Genomic DNA, 25,429 nt, shown 5'->3' with positions numbered 1-25,429 from the left:
AAAACCAAATCTGCAGATTTTTTTCCGCAAATAACTGTTGTTTTTCACGTTCAACTGGAAGCTCATAAAATGCAAACAGTTCTACTCTTTGAAAATTGTATTAATTCTATACATCGGCAGAATATGTGTAACACTATTCAAACCATTCTTGGTAAGGTTTAATGTTTTCATTTAAATTTCCCTTTAATATTTGTCTACTAAATGGTCCCTGAAATAATTTGCACGCATTCTGCACGTAGTCTTTTCTTTTAAAATAGCTGAAACTTTTACAAGAAGTTACTCCAAAAACTTTGAAATGCATACATTCTTGAATACGGTTCACAAATGCCCTCTACAAATACATTCATGTTGTTTCATAAGACATCTGTAGCAAATATCAGACTGATGCAACTTATAATTTAATTCCAGTATTACACAAGAAGAAAATCTTGTCTCACAAATGGTTTGACATTTGGAAACGTCACACGTATAACTTCCTAAGTAACCATTATTCGTTGCCTCTCAACATCTTAAAACAAAACACTGAATGAGGCAAAGGTTATTTGGAAGACTCCAGAGGCTCACAAAGATTGTTTAATGTGTACCTAACAGACACCTTAATTAAAACTGCAGAGAGTATGCCTGCTAATATTGTCATCACACTAATGACATGTCAAGTCACGTATAGCTAATGTATAGCTAACACACACATATATATATATGTATAGCTGTGTGTGTGTGTGTGTGTGTGTGTATGTATGTATAGCTCATAATATTAAGCAGAACAATGTATTCCCCCAGTGAGATTCCAAACAAGATACGAGAACTCTTTTCTTAACAGTTTCTCAGTCTAGTTCACAGTAGAACCAGGAACAATTTACTCTCATAGAGAAAAGTTTTTAGGTGTACCGCTCCAAATTTAGACTCCCACCTTCAGCACAGATACAAAGTATAATTACAAACATTTACAAAAAATAAGTTAATTTAAATAATAGGTTAATTATTTTAAAATATTCCATTCATTCAGATACAAATATTTTCCCTAACGCTAGTGTTCAGAAGATAAAGCATGAAAACAGGAAACAGCCACTTGCTTTCTCATCTATTGAACTACCCTCAGCTGCTTCTTTGTTGTGCAAGCCACAATACTTCATATGGCTTTACACAGATTTTCAGAGACTTCAAGCATCAATTCTCCTACCTTTCAAACATCTGTGAAAACATAAAGCTTGTCAAATCCTTCAAAGCTTCTACAAATAGCCACTGTAGATACTGTAAAATCAAAAAAAATGACTAGAGAACTTTTAAAGCTTAGAAATGCTGCTGGATGGTAAGTAATCTTTATAAAAAGGATTAAACTAAAATCTAGTATACAAAATAGGATGCTAAAGAGTCCACATCAACCAAAGCTATGTCCCACAACTGAGTATCATGGTAAACTAAATTCCAATCATGACATTTTAATGGATTCACAAATAAAACAGTAAGTCAGAATGTCTGAAGAAGTTGGCCAAGATCAAATACAAAGAAAACTGAATCATTTTGGGGGGAAACTCTTGGAACTTAACAGGCTCTCTGATCCAAATGCTATCTTTGCTCAAACTGTTATTACTACACACAGAATCACAGAATAGTTGGGGTTGGAAGGGACCTATGGAGATCATCTAGTCCAACCCCGCTGCTCAAGCAGGGTCACCCAGAGCACAGGATTGTGTCCAGAGAGCTTCTGAATATCTCCATTAAAGAAGCTTTTCCGCATGTTCAGATGAAACTTCTTGTGTTTCAGTTTGTGCATGTTGCCTCTAGTCCTATCAGTGGGCACCGCTGAGAAGACTCTGCCCCATCTTCTTCACAACCTCCCTTCAGATACTTATACACATAAGATCCCTTCTCAGTCTTCTCTTCTCCAGGCTGAACAAGCCCAGCTCTCACAGCCTTTCCTCACGAGAGACGGTGCAGTCTCAATTATCTACACCTATGGAACAATCTTGCATCTTGAACAAAAAAGAAACAGACAGAAGTGTCCATAGATTTAATAGTCAGACTATCAATACATTTAGAAAATTATTCAGGCCCGATATATTTGTGATCTCTGAAGATGTCAAGATGTGGATCAGAGGATTGGGGCTGGAGTAAGTGTTTGAAGTATTGAATTTTTTAAAATTTTGAAGTCCCTCACCAAAAGCTTTTAAACCAAGTTGTCACAAGATATGGAAAATGTCATCTAGTGATCTAAAAAGGTTAAAGAAGTAGGAAGCAAAGTATGAGAAGGGCTGGTTCTTGTAAAGGAAGAATCTTCCCATCATAATTTGGACTAGCTTTAGGATCTGTCATTTAAAATACATTAATAAATCATCTGGATCAGGGCTGAAAGGCAAGGTGACAATCTGCTTTTGATATCAGGCTATTCCAAATAATCAAAGGAAAGCTGCTTGCAAGAACTGCAATAGGATATCATGACAGAACACTGCAGCTAAACATCAGAAATTTTTTTTTTCAGTAATCCTTGAAAAAAAAAAAAAAGTCTGTTAAAATTTACCTAACTAGCAAAGAACATTACAAGATCCTTAACTTTAGGCACGGGAAATATCACTACTACTTTCTTTGTAAGCCACAAGGCATATCCATAACAGGATACATCATCTTGCTAGATCAGGAGCATGGATGAAAACCCTGACCACTTTTTAAAGAAAGACTTAGAAACCACTCCACCAAACCCTTCCAACTTTAAGTTGCTCAGGTCTTTTTCTGCAGACTCAGTGCCTTTGACAGAGATTGGAGCACCTGAGTCCTGGTTTAGTCCTGGAGTCCTTTGGCCTGATCTCACTTTATAGGCCAAAAAATACTCAGTTCTTACCAGCTCTCCTATTCAAAAATAATACATTTCCCTGCACTGAGTATTTCATTCCAAAAGTGATCTTCAGGTTTTAAGGAGACACATATGCTATCTCATGTAATGCAGTACCTTGGTTATCACATGTAGAAAAGTTCATAGATGACATTTTTAAAAGTTAATACTTGGACACAGTAAAGTAGCTACAGCACACTTAGAGGGAATTTGATATTTTCCAAAAACTGCTCTCACTCATATCTAAAACTTAAATACATGAGCTAGGAAAGCATACAGAATATACAAGTTGCAATTATATATTACACTTAAGTACCAGTTGGAGCAGTGGTTGCTCCCCTTTCATGACTTGATCAATAAGATAGTTACTTCTGGGTTTTACGGTATAACACAGTAATTCCAGAACCTCATAGTTTTTTGTGAGAACCACCCCAATATCATCATCTGCATTCCCCTACAGAAAAAAGTGTGGACCCACTAACAACTTAGACGTAACAAATTTTTATTTTCAGGAACATACAGCACAAAACTCAAAGACTCTTCTATCTTGCCATCACCAGACTGAAAAGACTGATACCTGTAAAGACTAAATACACAAACATCGATGCGTAAAACAATTCAGGCTATAAAATTTAGGGAAAGTCAAGTGCTGCCTGAATTCTATGACTGCAAGTACCATTCTCTTTTTCTATAGCCCTATTAAGAGCATCAAGCAATTAGTGCTAAAAAAAGAGCTTGAACTGCCTTTCCCTCTCCCCGCATTAATATATTGCTCTGTTCTTTGCAGACTTCTTTGCAGACTTTAACAGCAATGACAAAGAAAGGGCAAAGCTTAACAGGAGGAGGAAGTAAATCAAAAGTCTAGTTTTTCATAACAAAGGAGCTAATCGTATTTAATATTTGAAGGCTGTGAAAGGCTAAAAAATGTTTATGTTAACATAAAAGTAGCATGTTAGCTTTTCTTTACAAGGGACAACAGAAATCTGCTTCTATAGTTGCCATTGACACCTCCCACATGTATTTCAAAATCTTCACATTTAAGGAAGGAAGTTTTTATAGAAGGTATAAAAAGTATCCAACTCTTTTACCACAATTAATGCCATGAAAATATTGCTGACGTTAGCTTTCCTGGGAAACAGTAACACAGCTATGATGAACACAGGCAGAAATGGCCAAATGTATAAAGGAATGGTCATTCTGACAATCACAGCCTTATGGACAAGTCTGCTAATGTACAGCTGAAACAGAAGAAATCCAGCATACCTGCAACAATAATGTTCTGTCAATTTAACAGTTCTTTACAGAACTATAATTCTAAGTCCATTTTTTTTTACATTTAAAAAACATTTTAACTAGTTGATGTGTGTACAGAATAACTTTATTTGAAAACAGTCTCACTATATTCTATGTTACATGCACTGTTCCTGCAAACAAAAGAAAATTTGAGTATTTCTGTGTGCAGGAAACATGTATCTGAAAGTTGTCCTAGACATGAGAGGTGGAATTCTGCTGACCTCTTCTGGAAAATGAAAAAATTTCACTCTAAAAAACTGGTATACTTCTGACTATTTACTTAGAGTTTCAAAGGTTTAAGATTTCAAAACACAGAGAACTGATAAGCTGAAATTTGTTAAGAACAAACCAAACCAAAAAAAATCCCAAAACCAAAAACCTAAAATACTGAGGAATACTTCAGTATTTGAGTATTTTAAAGAGAAGTAATTCTACCCATTTCAAAATGCTTCAACAGAAAAAAAAAGGGGGGGGGGGATGAGGTAACATACAAGCTGCATTTTTAAACAGCGTAACATCTATGCTTTATAGTAAGTAGAAGTGCTTGATATTCTCCATACAATTTAACATAGAGCATCAAAGTACCAAAATCAATGATGAAAACAAGGAAGCCTGAACATAGGTTTTAACCTATTTGTTTTTATCACATAAGAAGTCAGTTAATCTAGCCAATATGTCCAATAAGTAGCTGGAAAATTTTAAAACAGAAATCCCATTCAAAGGATTTGATTACAATAAAAATGTAACAGGGAAAAAAAAAATCACAATGAAGCCAAAAGTTAACTGCGGATGGCAAAAACATGCTTGCATGAAGCTTTATTGATGATTGAATTGTACAACTTTCCATATCTATTAAAAAAAGATGTGTGTAAAATATACCAATATATACACCTATATACCTGTATCTCTCTCTCTCTCTCTCTCTCTATATATATATATACATATATATATATATATATATATACATATGAGAGAAGCGCCTGTTTCATAGGAGGTGAAAGGGCATATACAAGTGACTGCTTAGAAATTCTTCATGTTGGTAATTTTTCAGTAGGAAATCTATGCTGTGAAATATTACATTGTGCTGACATTATTCTTATTTTTATACTAAAAAAAATCCCAAACTTTACATCACTTGCCTCAGTTTTCAGGAATTGGGCATTTTTTTCTCTAGTTTTTTCACTTTTCAGAATAATGTTTGTGATAACTATACATCCTTTTTTTTTGTTGTTCATTTAAAAGTAGACCACTCAAAACACATCACATTATTTAACCAATCAGCATTCAATGTTCTACCCAAGTCTGATAAGCCATGCAAAATCTACTTGTATTTGAGGTGACCATTAGCTCAGAATAATAGTGTAGAACCACAAAACTGCTTCAGAGAACCTAGTTTTTTTTCTGAAGAGTATTTTAGGCCAAGTCTCATCAATAAATCTGATGTCCAGCACAACACTGTGCTCAACTAACATCACACTAACATGGTAGCAAATTGCAGTATGGCGCTGGAATCTTAGAACAGTTCGCCACTACAGCCTCTCCTGCAACTGTGGGTTAATTTCATGTCTTCACATCTAATCAATCCCCTACTATCTCTTAGTGACGCATGTATGAATAGGCTAAAAGGGTTTGCATTGCTTCCTCCAAGTTAATTTGTAACAATTTTAGAGCTCACTTCTCACTCTACTTTCATCTTCTTATGAACTATTCCAACAGATAGAAGTGAGCTCAAACAGTTGAGGAGTCTGCCTGGATAAAACTTTCAGAATAAAGCAAGCTGGCAATTTACAAAGCATTTCTCTCTCATTTTGTCCTATCCCATACATCTCTACTTCATTTATGCCTGTATCCCCTAAGCTAGGAAGAAAACCTGAGGTATAATCCCTTTCTGGAATTCTGATTCCTATACCCAATTCAATACTGTCACTTTCTCTCCTGAACACTTCTAAGTGAATACTATTATCAGTCCTATCTATAGATACTTTGTAGAAAATCTGAACAGAAATTAACAAAACTTGATATGGAAATAGAATCAACAACCCATTCCCACCTGGTACTTGTCTCCTTCTAGCAATTTGCTAATATTCTGCTAGCATAAAAAAAGGGCAGCAATGCATTTATTTGGGATTCCATCTTTTAAACTGAAAGAATAAACATGAATTTCAAATTAACTTCTTAAAATAAACAATTATTCTATTACTCTCAAAGTATTCCTTGTGATAAATTAGCAGGGTGACTTGCTATTGACTCAAGGCTATAGAAATGTCAAATTAATTGCACTGTTATTTCAGAAGATCCAACTGTAAATTTTTCTGTATCATAGACATGCTGTCAGATACTTTCCCCAAGTGTATTGGGCAGAAAATGTTGGAAGTTATTCAATTAGTGAGATGGAACAACTACTAAAACTACTTTTAAAGAAAAGTTAATTTACTACTAGAAATGGGCAAATCAACAATGTAAAATGACTCACTATTACCGTTAACTTTTTCTTGATTAAATTCCTACACCAGCAAGAGGAAAATAGGAAGCTACTTGAAATATTAGATTTTTCAGACACATAGGTAACAAACAGAATGCATAATGTAATACTTACAGTACTATGAAATACAACACTGTGGCCTTTTCCTAAACTTTCTATATGTGCTGAGAGGTTAAAGCAGATGGCTCGATGTCTTATAGCATCCAGTGTTTGTGCATCAAAGAAGTCATGTGGTCTTGCTAGAAAAAGAAAAGATCCTTAGTGTTGAACACATGGAAAGCATTCAAACACCTTCAAGAACTCGCATAAAAATCTGAAGTGTCATTAGCAAGTCATATATCATTATGACAGTAGGACTATCTTGGCAAAGAGTTATAAACATTAATTTAGCTGAGAGGAAGAACTGATTCTAAATGAGTTATAAACCAATGTCTATCCATTTAAGATTGATCAAACATATTTCTGCTAGATGAAGCAGCTATTTGGACAAACTGGTTGCACTTTCTTTCTTTCTTTCTTTCTTTTTTTTAATTTCAAGTGAATTCTATTCTTTTTTAACTTTCAACTTTAAGAATTTATTATTTTGCTGAGTACCTCTGAAAATGTCCAATTACAATCACTTTACGAAAAAAAGAATTCCTAGTACCAAGAAACTAAAACTAGAACTTGTTAGTAAGTGGAAATTCCATTCCAATGCAAAAAAAAAGCCCAGAAAAGTTCCCATAAATTTCTCAACCTAACTGGTTAAGTCACCTTTAGACCACAGTAACAGTCTCAATACTGCTGCTGTGGCTTTTTGAAAACAGTATTAAGGTACTTAAAAACATTACACTGCATACTTCCAACATGTTAAAGCAGAATTATACCCCGAGCTTGTATGTGAACTGTATTAAAAACAATCTGCCCTTTTCTAATTCATAATCATAAAAAACACCATCCTATTTCCAGTGAATACTGGGATGCTATAAAGAGACCTACAATTGCACTGAAACAAAACTGCTTGGTACAGCAGCAGAACACAAACCACAGGATTAAATAAGTCATCAGTTGTGAACATACGGAAAATAGTAACCCATCCAGAAATTTTTGATCCCCAAAGGGTAATAGTGAGGAATGAAAACAAACAGATGGACCTTTTTTTTTCCTTTTTAAACACAAGCACTCATTTTACATTTTCTGATTATTAGTAATTAAATTATTTTTGAGTCAAGAAGCACCAAGTGAATCAGACACTACACTTTAATTCGTAATTTTCAGCAAAGTGCAATTAGCATCCATCTTATGTTTTACAAGTAGTCTATAAGCACCTATAAGCACTAATAAAGTCCTTTTCCATTTAGAAAAGGACTTGCAGAGTTGAGTGTTTCATGAATCGTAAAAAAATAACTAAACTGATTTGGAGTGCAAGGAAGATCTATCAATTCTACATTAAGGGTACTTTAACTGAAAAATAACTGCTACTAAGCACGTGTCTACCTATCATATTCTGTTAGAAATACTTTACACTAAAATTTTAACATACCATATGGTACAGTACTAAAATTACATGGGTGAAGTGTATTAATGAAAATATTCTGGGTTTTTTTGTTTGTTTGTTTTCTATGAGGACAATAATTCTGCATATAAATACACCGAAACTAAAATAAGAATAGGAGGTTATTATATCATCAAATATATCATCATATAACCCAAAAAAGTGAGTTAAAATTCCTTTTTCCTAATGTAAAACAACTTCTACATTTCTTTTCACCAAGATTATCTACCCATTATTTCAAAACAAACTACAAGGTCGACTTAAAACTAATATTTACTACACTCCTGGGACTGATTATTGTTAAGCATTCATCTATACATTATGTCCTGTCCTTACTCTCTCCCAGTTGGATATTGCCAAATAGGCAGTCATCTCATTGAAATGTTGTCTGGCAGTAAATGGTAACTTAAAAATGCAGTTCATATGCTGCAGAAGATCACTGATACTAGCATCCTTACAATGAATTTCTTAATCACATAAAAAAGGGGGGTTTTGTACATCAACTACCAGTTTTCTTTCTTTCTAGATAGTTTAAAAAAAGATTAGGGGATAGGAAGGGGTAGGAAAGAGGGACAAGCTTATGCACGATAATATACCAAGAAAAATACACCCACATTTTATTATTATAAAAGCTTGAAACTTCCAAAACCAAGTGTTTTCCAATGGGTATACTTCCATCCTTCTCTTCTCGCTCTCAAAAAAAACAAACAAACAAAACCAACCAAACAAACAAACAAAAAAAACCAAACTTTTCGTCCATTGAGCTAAAATTATGAAATTCTCCATTCAAATACTCTAAATGCTGATTTAGGTTTTTCTGTAGTTTGCTGTGTCATTAGGAACACGTGTAGAACTCTGCTCCAATGAACATACAATACTTGGATATCCAAAAACAGGCAGCCCCCAAAATTATGTCTTTGGTTTCATACAACACATTTGTACAGAATTTATCATTAGGTAACATTTGAAAGATGCAGAAGAAACAACATAGTTTGTTAAAAGGGTAAAACCAGCATTATTTATTCCTTAATCAGTGTTATTCTTTCTGTGCATCTTAAATCTATTCCCTCAAAATTACTTTTGGAGTAGGGTCTCCCTTCCTGCTTAATACAACATCTATATATGCTTCCAATACTTAAGCCAAGTAAATAAAGCATTCTGATTAGTAGTCTACTAAATAAAATGCAAAGTTTTGAGTAATTAGTATCCAAATTCCATGAACAGTAAACTTCCTGTTATCTTACATATACAGATAACTTAATTATCATGGCTGCTAATCACTATATCATCTTTGCAATTGAAGAAACAAGTGACAATATTGTAAGTAAAATTTTAACTTCTGCAAAACTTCTGAAGCTACCTCAAAGGAAACAATACAATGACCCATTATAGAAACATGCATTGCTGAAATGTTTGGTTCCATACCTCTAAATGCCGGACTACATAGAACAAAGAATGTGTTTCGGGCTATCTAGAAGAGAAAGCAAGCTACTTACTGTGATCCTGAATTATTCTGTAATATCAAAATGTATTTGACAAATCAGCCAGTCTCAATACCACCTCTAATGTAACCAGCCATGAGGGTCTCTATAGCAAAATATGCATTTATCATAAAAGTACTAATTTCCAAGCATAAAACCACATATAGGGTTTACAGACAGGAAGAAAAATGCAAAACAGTTTAAGAATATCAAAATGTTAACAAAGCGGGAAGAAAAAAAAAAATCAAATAAACTCTATGAATTCTCTTTCTAAGTCTAAGTTATAAGATCATGTTCTTGTCACATAGAGCCCCAGTAGAGTATTTCAATTTTTATTTTTTTATTAATGTACTTGTGTTGTCCCTTAGAATGGTGTTAACATTCAGATAGAAAACACCAGTCTACACAGAGTAAGCAACTTTATTAACTGGTTGAATTTAAACCTTTAAGAATTTATAGATGAGGATATTTCAATTGTAGCATATATTAGCAAACAACTATCCACAAGTATTTAGTAAGCCTTGCAAAGAAAGGCATGGTCAAATCAAACCATGAGTATCTGGAAAGAACATGTTGACAATGTTTTTCAGGAGAAAAATTATTTTCTAAAGCAAAAATGTAATTTTTTTGGCAAGTGATTTTTTGTGAATGATCTAGACAGATTGTACACTCAGTATTAAATAATATCTTGCATTATATCTATTTGTCATAACTCATTTTAATCTAACATGCAGAGAATATAGTATAAGCCCAACAACTCTCACTCTGGGCACTTTTTAAATAACTAAGTTTAAATCTCCGTTCCTAACTTCCTGTGCTCTAGAGTCAAAATACTGTATGTTCTTATTCTGTTACTTTGGCTTAAGATAAGATTTTTTGAGCTCTCCTCCTCTTCTTGTAAAGACAAAAATCTGTACACTCACACACTTCATCCCTTATCCAACTAAAAGTAAAAATCTAAGCTAAGAAACAGTAAACAAAATCACATCAGCCCTTTGTCAATTTAACCTAATTGACAAGATTAATAATTCACACAGTTTCAAATTTTTTTTTTAAAGTTGTAAAAGTAAAGCTGCCAGTATTTTCTGAAAATGCCATCAACTTTGGATATTTTTCTGGGTCACATAATCTCTGGAGAAATACATTACAGCAGTCAGTTCCCAGCTCAGTTAGAGATGATTTTTGCCTTAAGGCAAAAATATACAGCCAGCATTGCATTTGTCTCAGGACACAGTACGACAAAAAAATTGCTCAGACAGCTATCATTTTTCTTTCTGTGCAACACTTGATCAAGCCAGCAGACTATTCAAGTACTACCATTAGGTCTTCAACATTTCCATAGTATTTATTTTTTATATTTTCTGTCCTAGATTCATTCAAGAATTTTCCATCTACTTTTCCCACTGCTCTGTGAAGATGCTACGTGCACATTTCCAGAAGAAATTCTATAGTATATTCTTATTACAACTAGAACATTTTAGTAGATAATCTAAAGTTTTAACTTTGAAGCTCCAATCTGAAACATGTTAGTCAATGATGTTCATCAATTATAAGTAAATTCCAATCTGAAATGCTACTTCTGCATATATTGGAAAAATGTTGAGTTCGGATCAATTCATTGACATTGAAACATTGATTCAATGTCAAAAATAGAGGGAATCTTTGGTTTACACTTAAGATGTGTTTAATGATATATTTACATCGTGTTCTTATATGTATATTTAAGAATACCTAAGCATTATAAGGAGCGGAAAAAAAACACTAAAGTTAACAGCAGCTATTCTAGCACTGAACTGGCTCATGGCCACACAGCTTGGAAGACAGAGGAATATAAAATAAACACTTCCAAGTTCTAGGAGACATTGTAACTTTCCAAGACCGACTTCCTTACTGCACTCAAGGCAGAAAAAGGACCACTGCTTCATGTTTCAGTTGCTAAAACACACTAAGTGAGGTACTAACATAAGAACAATCACAATCATGGGATTTAGAATAAAAACTTAAGACCACTGGTATGTGCACCCATTGTTGCAGTATCACCTGGATAACACATAACTATATTTCTTCACTGAATTAGAAACAGAGATCGCTACAATTGAAGTATTCTGCCACAGAAATGTTGTAGAAAAATACGGTCTGCAATTGCCAATCTAGTTGAAGTAACAGAAGGTTTCAGATAACAGAGTCACTAAAATCCTACGACCAGCCAGGAGGCAGAACTTAAATAATCACCTTCTTACAAATACAGCTCCATTTCTGTAGATAGTATAACAGGCCCTAGAGCTCATTTAAACAAAAACAACAACAAAAAAAACAGAACAGATTAAAAAATATTTCCCAACTTTATACCAACTATGAAGTTGACCTTACATCACAGATAAAAATTAATGGAAAACCTCTCTTAAATTACTGATACGCTAGCAAGAAAAAAAAATGGATTTTTACACCTCTGTACTATAAAATATAAACGTCAAAGGAGCAGTTTAAAATCAGCAAATAGTTGGTTCACTAGTGGAAAGTTCTATCTAAATTAATTATCAAACATACAAATTTGTTAATCGCTGTCTATTTTTTTTCCTGATCATTACTGTACATAAAAATCTCTAAGTAAATTTGACATTTATTAGCTTGATGCTAGGACAATGCAGGAATCAAAAAATTGTATCAAATTCGATTAAAAAAGTTAGTGATTACTACTGCTGACAGGAGGGTTACTGGAGGTAACCATCCTCACTTTAAACAGTAAATTACATTTCAGTATACAAAAAACAAACAAAACAAAACAAAAACAAACAAACAAAAAAATCAACGAACTTCAACTGAGCAGGGAAAGATTGAAAATAGCAAATCAAATCTGTCCAAAATTAGATCTTGGTTATGTCCAAAATTAGATCTTGGTTATGCTGACGAAACTGTCATTAAGCTAATGAAATGTTGTGCTCAAAAAGAGCTTATACATAATACACATTTACCTGTAAAATAAATAAATTTATCTCTAATTTACATGAATTTGCATTCCCTATCTACGGTACAGAACTTCAGATTTCATGATCACTAAACAGAACATTTTCCAACAGTAATATAGTTAGCATACAGAATTTCTGGTCATTCCTAAAGCAATAAATTGGGAACTGTTGCACAGAAAACCGAACTTTTCTACTGAACACGTAGGTGCTTTGCCCTAAAAAAGGAACATAAACAGAATCTAGAGTTGTTTTATTCCCAACCCCACATTCGGAGAGAAACAAGCCTTTCCACCCATGGAACATCAATAATGTAGGACTGAAGTCCCTTTTTTTTTTTTTTTTTTTTTTTTAATTGTTTAGTTTTGACTGAAACTAGTTCTTGAAACTTGAAAGAACAGAAATAATCTTATAAAAACATTTCATCTACATATTTATATTTTTACATTCCTCCATTGTTTGGAAAATGTTTTTCAAGAATATCTCACTTTTCTGTGAAAACATCTCTAAGCGCAGGCAGCTTAAAGAAGGACACTATGGTCAAAGAAAACAGTTAAAAAATGAGAATAAAGCTATTAAAAAATTTTGCAAGTTCTAACACTGCAGAAACTTAAAGAAATTCTACTTCTGGAAATGCTTACGTAACGACCGTCGTCTTTTGTTCTTTAACTTTCTTCTTTTATTCATTCCGGCTTTAGATGGAGATTCCTCTTTGGCCTTTGGCTGGCTGGCAACTTTTGAAGAGTTCTGCTGGCTGAAGTGTGTGGGCACGTGACGGGCAAGTCCTCCCTGAGATGCAAAGCTGGCATTGCACCCACCAACTACACACTAATGAGGAAAAAAAAAAAAAAAAAAGAATTAAAAATAGTGTCAATGTGCTATTGGCACTCATTCACTCGAGTCTGACAGATCATTCAGTTTGCGTTTTCTGGCTTAACCTCCGACACACTAAAAGGAAGATAATTTTTTAATGACCAGGGAATTCTAAAAAAGAAAAAAAAATACAAATATTACCTGAAATAAATTTCTATCTGAATTTGTATTAGCTCATAAAGGTTGTATCTATGTTATTTATAACATAACTGTTACCTATGCTGTATAACACTGTATAGCATAAGATCAATCTTAATGCCTCGACAAACTCTTTTCATAGAAGAACAAATCCATCCCAAGAACTTTCTCCTTCACAGACCAACTTCACCTTCTTGCCTTTCAAAACACTGCACTGTTACTCCGTATTTCCCAAAAGCATCCAGTCTTCTGTATCTGATAACAGTTACATTATCTACACTCATCCTCTTCTACCCCCTTCTTGTGAAAAAGTAGTACACTTCTCAGTTAGAAATACATCTTTACCCACATTAAATTTGATAAAATTTAAATTTAATACTTTCTATAAATGCTCTACAAAGTTAATAAAACATTTTTTGAGATTCTTTTAAGTTACTCCTGTTCAAGTTTTATTAAGTTATCTATACATTTATTTAGGGACACTGCTATTACTTCACAAGTATTTAAGCTCTTATTCCTAAGAGAATGGCATCTTTCTCTCAAACAGAAAAATAAGAAAAGATCCAATAATATCTGGTTGGAAACACTGAAATCACAAGATACACACATACCACTAAGCTAGTACTGACTAGAATAACTGTCAGTATTTTTGTAAGTATTTGGCTTATATTTACAATTATCTAATTTATAGAATAAGAATTTAAATTACACTGGGAAGGGGGAGGCAAAACTTCTCCTGCACTCTGAATTTATAAGGGTAATACAAAAATGATTTTAAGACATTCAGCCCACCATAGACTGCAAGGAATTGTGTAGACAAGTGACTCTTTTCTTCTCCTCATCCAGACAACAGCAGTAGTGAACTGACCAGCCAGCAGCAACGAACCCACAACCATCACTCTGAACCATCTAAAAGTTCTTCCTCCAACTCTGTTTTGCTCATCTCCTCTCTTCCCTCCTTCCCACCTCGCTCCTCTCTAGCCCCTACTTCACAGCAAACTGATGAAGCAGCTGCTGCATGAGTTTGCGAGTAAGTAATGCTACAACTATGCAAGTAACTAAGTTTTCTCTGAAGACTAATGAAGAATGCCAAGTTCTTACAATAATCTACCCAAGGTCTGCACATTTTACTGAGAGGCAAGAAAACTGCAGTAAAACACCACTCAGCATGTTTTGTCCCTAATACCCAACAGTGTTATTTTCAGCTGTGGCTGCAGAAAAACCAAAACAGCCTATTTCTGCCTCAAAGCTAGTAAATGGTTTTCCCTGATCATACAAAATGGGAATATAGTATCCAAAGCAGAAATCCTGTGTTATGCCTGAGGACATAATGTTTGCGTTAGGACTAAAAACAAATAAATTTCAAGATCACAAAAGCCAAAAATAGAAGGCCATTTTAAACATTTTTATTTGCACGTTCGTATTTTTTAAGTAAGCTTAAAGGACGTTTTCTAAGCATTCACCCGACTAGCAACATATAATTGTCTGATAACAAGCTTTAGGATTTTTCATACTGTGTATTTGTTCCTGCCACATACTGTGTATTTCTTCCTCCTCCCGCTCCATCCTTGCCTGCACTAGTAAGTATTTTAGGAGCTGTCAAGATTTCAACCAAAAAAAACCCCTTGCTTTTATCTCTTTATCTTGCCCTGTAATTCCCCAAATTGAAAAAGTGAAACACTGTATATTTATACTAACATACAGTATTAGAAATCTATCACATCTATCAAATTAAAAACAACAGTCTAGATCTCGATTTCATTTACTCTATGGTAACTTCAATAGAATATTGATTGCTTTAAAATTATACTGAAAATCAAAATCAATACTTCGTTCTACTAAAGATATCATCAAACTCGCAATCAACATAGATAAAACACACCCATACATTAGTTTGACCAATTTCTTATTCTCCAGTTTTGAAGTCCCTGGAACCAGCTGTGTTGCACAGAATAAGCAGTTTCACGAAACTAAGCTAAGCAACTAAATCAAAACTTAAATTTAGCTTTCATTAAGGTGCTACTGACTTAAGTTTCTAGCTCTTTCTAATGCTACGAGCACAGACAAAAAGTGTCTGTGCACAGAGAAAAATCTTGCCCTTAAGTTCTGACAAATTCATTATGAAATTGTAAGTTTCAGTTTTGCTAACACCTGCTGTAAGTCAAAAATAATTCTAAAGTTTTGGTACAGGGCCTGCATTACAATATTACTATTTTATTAAAGTATAATGTCAAACAGCAATACCTTCTGGAAGTGGTACATAAATGTTGTCAGGCACATTTCTAAAAATTTGTAAAATCTTCAGTTTTTAGGTTCATAAGACCTTGTAGTATTTCTTGTCAGATGGGAAAAATGATTTTATGACTAACTGCAGTTTGGCTCACAATGTCAGAACTTTACTTTTGTCTAGCCATTTACAGAGAAAGCACAATCACAAATATTCAGTAAATCCTTCACTATAGCTAGCACTTACTTCTCTTGCTACAACCAAATTTTATTTTAAAAAAGCACTAAACTAGCATTCTTAAAGCCTCAATATGCACAATTTGCGATAAGGAATTATTTAAGAAGCCCATTTACAGTCTACAGCCAAGGTATAAAATATTTGCAAAGACCATTGCATACAGATATTGTGTAGTTTGAAACTACCTGGTCATGTCATCAAATCATCAACAAATGATATATCAAAAATGATAGAGAATACTTTTGTAGTGGACAGGAAACAGTAGAAGAGGAGAAAAGTCTTACCTGTTTTTTCTGTTTTTTTTTTCTCTAAAATAATATATCCAGCAATCCGTTACTAATGGATTAAGTCTCTTCTCTCCAAAGATAAAGGAGCAGTTCAGCTGTCACTTCAGGATCTCTGGACGGTAAGTCACACCAAATCAGCTTCCCACCAGATAACTACACAGATCTAGAGGGCTTCTAATAAATCAAACTCAACTATTATGCACAACTTTAAACCAATCTCTTCATTTTTCCCCAAAACTTAAATCTCAAAATTTTGCATTTGATTTTAAATATGATAGTTTGGGTCCGGATTGGTGGATATGTTACTTCAAGAGAAAATTAGTTAACATGCAAGAAGTTTAATTTCTCCAGTGTACCCATACCCACCATTATTAATGGGCAGTAATGACCACTGACTTTAACAAACAGGTTATAAGAACATCTAGCAATACAGTTTTTTTCTATTAAATTATGAATAATCAAATCTCCTTTTTAGAATATTCAATATGTAATTTTTCCAATAATAAATCCAATAATAATATCTTGGACATCTGAATAAACCTCCTTATTGTCTCGTCTTCTGACTCTCTAGGTAGAACGCCCTTACATTTTCTATCTACATCTGCAATGCTTTAATGGATAGAAGCTATTCTGCCAAAAGAATAATTGACATGAATTCCAAACGAGGACTGAACTTGCTTGGCTGTTTTCTAGGTTTCAACACATTACTCAATTGAGAATCATATGAAGTACAGTCATCCCTTAATGAATTCTAGAAGTTACAGATAGTAAAGTGAGAATCAAATTCCATTTTTATTGTTACTTTTTGATCTTTTTTAACAAATAAAAGCCTCTGATAAATCTATATACTGTCATTCACAGTTACAGAAAACATCTACCACACACAAGCAAATCTTGCATGACTGATCTCAAACATTAAGAGCACACCCATTGGAATCACAATGTGAAAGCAGCTGGTAGCATACTCAAATGCAATCAGTTTTAGCCAACCCTGCTTTAGGATTTGTCCTTTCACTGTGGCTAACACCTTGTATTTGGTTACTCAGACCGCTTTTAGGAGTTCATTTGGTATGGCTTCAGGTAACTTTCAATGCCTCCTATGTCAACATGGCATAGCAAATAGTACTCAAATCTTTCTGAAGTACCAGAAACCATGCTGAAAAATGCAGAGTGTCACAGCACTTTAGCTATTCAATTATTTAGTATTCATAACAGGCAAGTCTACAACAATGAAAAATATTTAAGTGAAGGAAGAAACTCTTGCTCAACTGGCCAAAGATCAGTTATCTGCATCAGTTTTCTAACTCATCAAGTTATTCCTCTAGTTCCATCTGCCTACCCTCTTCTGCAACTCTGAAAGTTTTAAGTTGTGAAACTCTAGAAAGGACCACTACTAAATGCTGACGACACTCCACAATGTTTCATCAGTTTCTAACATGCTACAAAACTTTATATAAGAGAACTAGAAAAGAATAGTGTAAGCTCTTACCACTCTCAACTCTAGATGTAAGATCATACACAAACACACTAAATGTCTTCAGCCGATTACATGTTCCAAAAATACTCATATTTAATCAATGCCTACAATGGCAAAAAAGTTGAAGGGATAGCTAGAACCAAACTGCTATGAAGAAAGAGAGAACTTCCAGCAGCACAAAATCAATGAACTTCAGGTACGAAGAAGAGAAGCAAAATTTCAAAAATACCTAACTGCAAGACAAAGGAAGTGAGTAAACTCTCAGACCAGACAAATGCTGGAAGACTCATTTTTTCCCCCCTGCTTAACAACAAAAACAAGTGTAAGAAACAGTGCTTAAGAAAGTGTGATCAGAGAAGTATACTGCTTTGCAGGAGTAATATCTGACTACAGACAGAAAAATATTCGACTACAGACAGATCTGAATGGACTTGTTTTTCCTGGTTTTTGGAGGGATTGCTGGGTGCTCTAAGAAAAGCTGCTTCCTAAATAATCTAAATTTAGTGATGATGTCCTCAAAAAACTCCAAAACAAATAAACAAAACAAAAAAAACACCCTATCCATTTGTACTACATGAAGCCCAAGGTGATTAGCATTAAAGACTTAGCATGGTAAGGCACAAGTTGAAGGGCAATATGACAATAGCTAAGGGGTAAACGTGATCCTAAATCCTGCTCAGAGATCTAGAGTATTTTTTTTCTTAGTTTAGTAGATGAATCAGTTATAAAATGTTTCCTCATTAAGTAAACTCAGACTACTAAGAAATGGGTCCATATAAAAATAGAGCTAACATATCAATGGGCTCAGAAATAAGTATTCATAAAAAAATTTACCTTTTATATGACACAGATACAATATTAACACTGTGAGGGACACTAAATGACACAAAGAGAAAGCCTGGGAAAACTGTGAAAATATGAAACAACCGTCCTTGTAATTTAGAAATCAGTTCAATCCAATGACAAATGAACTACATAGTTACGAAATATATATGCATGTGTGAAAAGGGCAGGTATATCCACAAAGACCTTTTAATAAGAATGCACAGTTGCTTATTCACAGCAAGATACAGTTTGTAATTAAAGGGCATCATGTGCTTCTTAAAAATACAGTATTAAACCCAAAAGGGAGAACTACAGAAAATGAATGTACCTACAAGCAGAAAGCAGGCAGGACAGGGACACATCCTTTGGAGTAATTCTACTACAAAAGAGCTTTATGCCCCAGACAGTCGCTCATTGACTTTCAACTTAATAAAGTAACTTTGTGTCTTACTTTGAATAAAGAGGTGCAAGAATGTGTAAACCTCCCATACACTTATTAATCTCCTCTCTACATGAAACAATTCCGTCTTTCTCATATCTTTATAAATGCGTATTTCTCATGCTTCTGATTGTCACTTTCCTAGTTAATATTCTTTGCCTTTCTTAAAAATATCCTCAATAGAATAGAAGGTCTTGATGTTCCTGGGACTAGATTAAGAAATACATAGATAAAAACAGGGAGACCTGAAGACAGTAGGAATAAATGCTGAAGTGATATGCACTGAGCCCTGATGTTAAACTACTGCAATCCTAGCCTGTGAGGTATTCTTTCTCTCATTATGATCTTAAAGTGCAGAAAGTCAGCTGATAAAATAAGCACATTTAAAAAAGGATGTTTACTTTTAGACCTAATAATTTGAAACTTTAGGTCTCTATCTAGCCCAAAAGACTGGGATATCAGCTTTTGCCAAGTTTGCTAAGTAATTCTGGCACTCAAAAGTATCAGTGGTATTTCTGAGGTATGCCCTCTTCCTTCAAAGCCAATGTCTCCGCAATTGGATTTCTAACTGCTTCTCACCTATTGTTTTACAGGTTAAGTTTCCATCCTTTACAAGATTGTAACTGAATAGTCACATCTTTCAACAGCTTGCCTATTGGCTTCAAAGTTGTGGCATGGTAAATACTTAGTCTGAACAGAGCAATGCTCTAATAACAGGCATTTAAACAGCAATTAAGGATTAACAGCGAATCATTATCAACTTTGAGCCAGAACAACACAAGCCTACAAACTATCCTACTGGAAGTTTTATCTTCAAGGGAGGAGGAGGGAAAAAAAAAAAAAAAAAAAAGCAGCATCCTGCCATTGTATTTTAAGGCACATAAAAGAGTTAATTCAAGGATGAGATAAGGGACAAGTTTCCTCCGTTGGCTCATTTTTTAATTTGATTCAGGGATTATCATTTAAAATAAGATCAGTTACCAGAACAATCATTTTCTCAAACTCTTAGGAATCTATGACCCTTATGCTATGCTTCTAAAAGCATGCTAACCTTATGCTTTTGAACAAAGGGTATGATAACCTTTAGAGTAAGTTTTCCCTTGCCACTCACTCTGTCAAAAATTTTCAGACCAAACTATGCAGTTTGGAATGGAGGGGGGAAAGTATTTCGTATGAAAAAAAATACAGTTTAATCTTCACTAAAAGTCAGAGTTTTTCACTTGCACAGCAGTGTTTTTACTCTCCAGGCTTTTAGCATAGTTCTGCTTTCTGTCATAATTACAGTTATATGCTGTGCAGAAGCAGGAAATCTTGGAAGAGGTCATTGTAACAAAAAATTATTTTTCCCAGTAATTAAACTGCCTTAAAATAGAAAAACAGAATATGTTACCTGAGGGAAAAAAAAAAGAAAAGAGAAGATGGAAGTGGAGAAACAGTGCTAAAACTTTTTTTGGGTGGGAGGAGGGAGGAAAAAAAAAAAAAAAAAAAAAAAAAGGGAGGGAAATGAAATGCTGCCTAAATTTAAGAAAAACCCTAATTGATTTTCAAATCCTATATGGAAGGAGAACTTCAGTCTAAAGTAGCATGGGTGGGACTTACCATCAAGTGATCCAGGACTGACAGCTATGAACTGCCCCAACTGTATCCATAAGAGCATGAAGCAACTCATTAATAACGGATTGGTGGATATGGGAATGATAAACACTACTATACCTAGAATTGCAGGTACAGATCAGGGGGGAGAAAGAAAGAGAAAGTTAGAAATGCTACGCAGGAAATACAGTCAGCTCAATGGTCCTGCATTCCTGATTTCCTTATTATCTTCAGAGAGGTTAACCATACATAGTCATTGACTGTTTCAACTTAAGTTTGTTAACAAAAACTGCTTTTATCCAAGCACAGAATGTGCACCATCAAGCACGATCTAGAGTTTAACGTGGAAGTGTAAAGCATGAGGCAAAGTATCTTATCTTTACAGTGTAAACAGTTCAACTGGAAAATGCACACAAAAACTGAACTTCAGACAGCATTATTCTGTCTTAGACTAAAAGGAACAGGGAGGAGCAATAATAGTACCTTCAGCTGTTTTCATAAGAGAATAGGATCTCTGGGCACTACCACTGCAAGACCAAAGCTCAGCTTTTTTGATACCTCTAGCAGATCCTACTGCACTGGCATTATGGTTGATAACAGTCTATCAGCGGGGGGGGGGGAAGGGGGGGGGAAATCATCATTCTTAAAATAAAAGATGACACATTTTACAATGAACCTTACCTTGAAAGGTTTGTCCCCACTGTGCGTCAACATATGCCTCTGCAACCAACTTTGACTTGTTGAAGGTGTATTATATACTTTGCAACCTTTCCATAAGCAAACAAACACCTAATAAAGTAAAAACTTGATTAGCTTAAAAATTATTCTGAACAACAATAAAAAGTTCAAAATCAGGTTAATAAATAAGTTTGTTTTCACAATATGAAGAAGTTCAAAGCATTTTGAGACAATAACCATTGACTTTTACACATATTTCTCACACCAAGAAAAAAAAATCCCAAGTATTCAAAAAGGTACAAGATACCAAAATCTAGATGTTCCCCCAGATAATCAGGATCCACTGTAGACACAGTGGGAAACACAAATTCTTTAATCACTAAGTATTTAAATAAAAAATTAAATGAATAAATTAAAATGACAAATTTACATTTTCTGGATAGCAATGATAGAAAGAAAGAACAAGAAGGAAAGAACAGATCTCACAACCAACTAATAATTCTTTGAGCCTGACAAAGTTCAAAATTTTTCCAGATATCTAAATAGCCATATTTTAAGAGATTTATATTAGGGAAAACTAGACATTCTAAATTTGTACCTTATACTCATATCCTGATGAAGCAAGTCACAACTTTATCACGGGTTTAAAGATCTGGGGGTTTTTTGTTTGTTTGTTTTTTGTTTTTTAATGATTCCAATGTACAGATCAGTCACATGCACAGCAGTGCATGAAGGGAAAAGAACTTACGCTGCTTTTCTTTCATCTCCTTTTGTCTCCTTATAAGCTGAAGAGCCAAAAGGACTCAATGAATATGGCTTTCATTATAATTTCTTCAACAGGTCAGTGTGTAAAGAAATCCAATATATAGCCCTGATTTGTAAGAGCAGAATGCAGTCTCCAAGAACAGAGTTGTGCAAAATACAGAATTTCAGAACTATGGGAAACTAATTGGATTCAAGTTTCTTCTTCTCTTTCAGGAATTAAAAAAACTGAATCTTCAGAAAATAGTGTTACATGAAGGTACCTCAGCTTACTGATGAAGAGCTGGAAACCCTGCATGCCTGTCCAGCTGATCCAGATTCAGTGGCCCATAAAGTCCAGCTCGCAAGTATTTTGGTGCCTGCTGTGCTTCAGTGTTGAGATTCCCCACCCACCAGCAGCCACAGCACTGGAGATTCTGAGGTCCTGGCCCTCCAACAAAGCTCTTAACTTTCCAATATTTTCACCTGTAACATCACCTGTAGACTGCAAGGCACTCAGCAAAGGAGAACTACTATGAAATAACAAAAAATCAGAAATGCAGTCCCCTCAAAAATCAAAAACAAGCACTTTGTTTTACGACAACCCATTAGAAGTCGAGGTAGGGCTCCTTTGGAAATTTTGTTTAAAAAGCTAATGCAAAATATTTCTGACAGAACTTTTCTCTCTTTCTTTTCCTTTTTTGGGTAACACTATTTTGTCAAAAAAAAAAAAAAATCCTAAGCTTTTCATGGAGCTATCTGTGTTTGCTATTATCTCAATTTAACTTGAAAAATACATATATACATTTTATCATACAAGGACGCTTATCTCATTGCTATTAAGTTCTCAATAAGCAGTTACTAGTACTATTTTTCTACAAATTTATAGTCATTGTAGATGAGTAGTATCTGAAACCCAGTCAAAAACCACAATATTTCTGAGTCTCCACTTAAACACCTTGCCAGCAGGTGGCGGACAAGTCCTTGAAACAAAACAGTCAGTGTCAATATCCTCTCCAAGCATCAATTTAAAGAACTTTTCTAAAAATAAAACAATTCCAGCAGGATAGATAAAAGAAGTGTGAACTGAATGAAATGCTCAGATAGCTGGGGCTTCCAGCAACCTTCTCCTTCACAAAGACAACTGCAGTCTAACATTCTATAAACAAAAACCTCCACAAAGTGTGTCATATGGAATGTAAGTGAACAGAAATAAATTTTTTTTAAAAAAAATCTTACAATCCTTTTCTAAGGAAACAAAAGGAGTCAAGAATGGGACACAGACTACCAGAGATGTACTTATGCTAAAGCCCACAGGATACTGATACACCTCATCTACTTAATTCTTTCATCCAGAATTCAAATAGTATTCTTATAAATCTATGAATAAAGCCAAGCATATTTATCTCGCAAATAGTTAAAAAGCTGACTTACTGGTTGGATGATTCTGCTTGGGGCTTGGACTAAAAGAAGTCATCAAATATCAAGCTGGAAGTTCCATCATTTTAAAAAACGTGACCTAATACAACCACTGAGTCATGCCTATCTCAGTGACAAAAATGACATAATAAAGTAATGCAAATCTATGTTTTGTTTAAAAATTAATGGTCTATCATTTTACTTTTAAGAAGTGGCAAGACAAAAAGTTAATGACTACTCTAGGTTAGGATTTGACATTGGCTCTCCAAGAAATTAGGGATGACAGTGAATGTATGTATGACAGTGTGACAGTATGACAGTGAATGTGTATGACAGTGAATACCCAACCTGAAGCAGACATATTGCTTGTGTTTGATGTAAAGCTAGTTTACTTTGAAATGTTCTATACAAAGGGTATTTGGGAGGCTTTCACACTGTTTTTATTTTTAAGTAAAGCATAAAGTTGAAACTACATTACTGGGAGCTGTTCTGAAATATTAAAATTGTGAAGCCAACAGGAACTGCATCATTTGACCTGGGATTAGATTAAAATTGAAATGCATGCATGATCGTGGCTATTTCAAAAAAAATATTAAACGCAATGTATGTGGAAGTATGACTTCCAAATATCCACCAACAGAATTGTTTCAGTTTGAACTCCCAAGATAACCCATCTTACATCTGCCCTATTTCTTTTTTATGTTTATATATAAGTATAGTTTATCCTTAATGAGATTCCACTTGTGAGTATTGTCAAGATGTGGCTTTTCCTCAGTTTACATGCAGCAACACGTTTGCTAATGATTTTAAGAAAATTAATGCCAAGTACAAGCACTTAAAGATACACCAACAGCTTCAGAATGCTGAGAGATCAGCACCTCTATCAACAATTTCAGAGCTTCAAATGACTTATTAAGAAGAATTTACTACGTGTCTGAAGTTAGTTATTCAATCAAAAAATACATGATACCAGATCAAGTGGACAATGTGAAACACAACAGCTGGAATGCCCAGTGCCAGGCTGCTGAAGGCCTACTCCTAGTTACCACTAGATACAGAGCTAATGGTTCAAACAAAATCTGTGCCTATCATTGAAAAATGGAATATTGGGAACTAAGGAAGAGGGAAAGAAGATAAAGAAAGTAACACCAACCCCTCCTCGCTGACCATCCACATGTATGGAGCGAATATGATCTGCCAAATCTGGACTGGAGCTGAAGCAAGCATGACAGTGGTCCCAACAACAGTTATAGGCAATGCTTTTTGTAGAGGAGGCAGGAACTCCTTGTCCATTCATCATAACTGGAGTTGAACGCCCGCTGGAAATTGTGCTGTCTACATCCATAATAGTGCTGCTTATGCTGTAAGATAAAAAGAGAAAGTTGGTATCTGTTGCACAATTTCTCTTTCAGATGTATTCAGACATGTTGAAAAGAAGATCTTAAGCAGATGCAGCATTAATTTTAGTGGTTCGTTGCCTGAACTACAATAAATTTATAGTATGGCATTACTGTTACTCAAAAGTGTAAGTTATTCTGGACACTACTAATGAAAGTGAAAGTTAGAAAATTCTCCCAATCACTAACATGCCAGAAAATTAATTCTCCTGTGATTAACAATTACTTTTAAACTGCATCAAGAAGCCATTCATTATTTTTGTTCTCCAGAAAAAAACAAAACAAAAATATAACATGCTGGGTTCAGATCAGAGATGTATCTAGCCCAGCATCCACAACTAATGCTAGATCCTTAAAAAAAAAACACAGAAGAAAAAAGTTTTACAAAAGGTTTAAGACACTCCCATACCTGCTCCTTTCAGGTGGCTGGGGACTTGTTTGGGTTGTTTTGTGGTGGGTTTTCTTAGGGGGTGGGGGGGAGAGGAAGTTTTTTTGTTTTGGAGGGGAGGGGAGGGGAG

The 25,429-nt window shown here is 34.5% G+C and overlaps 1 protein-coding gene across 2 annotated transcripts in view; it reads right to left on the bottom strand.

Moving 5' to 3' along the window:
• AEBP2 (AE binding protein 2) overlaps positions 1–25,429 on the bottom strand; it is a 50,157-nt gene that overhangs the window by 5,782 nt on the left and 18,946 nt on the right. For both annotated transcript variants that reach the window (XM_062570446.1, XM_062570453.1), the window contains exons 2-5: positions 24,668–24,875; positions 21,358–21,465; positions 13,222–13,408; positions 6,717–6,841 (exon numbers count right to left, since the gene is read on the bottom strand). In XM_062570446.1, coding sequence (XP_062426430.1) covers positions 6,717–6,841; positions 13,222–13,408; positions 21,358–21,465; positions 24,668–24,875 — 628 coding nt within the window. The remainder of the gene's footprint in view (positions 1–6,716; positions 6,842–13,221; positions 13,409–21,357; positions 21,466–24,667; positions 24,876–25,429) is intronic.

Source organism: Rhea pennata, chromosome 1, assembly GCF_028389875.1.
Source record: "Rhea pennata isolate bPtePen1 chromosome 1, bPtePen1.pri, whole genome shotgun sequence".
Lineage (NCBI taxonomy): Eukaryota > Metazoa > Chordata > Aves > Rheiformes > Rheidae > Rhea > Rhea pennata.
The sequence above is the reverse complement of the archived record's forward strand: the minus strand, read 5'-3'. Positions and strand labels throughout refer to the sequence as shown.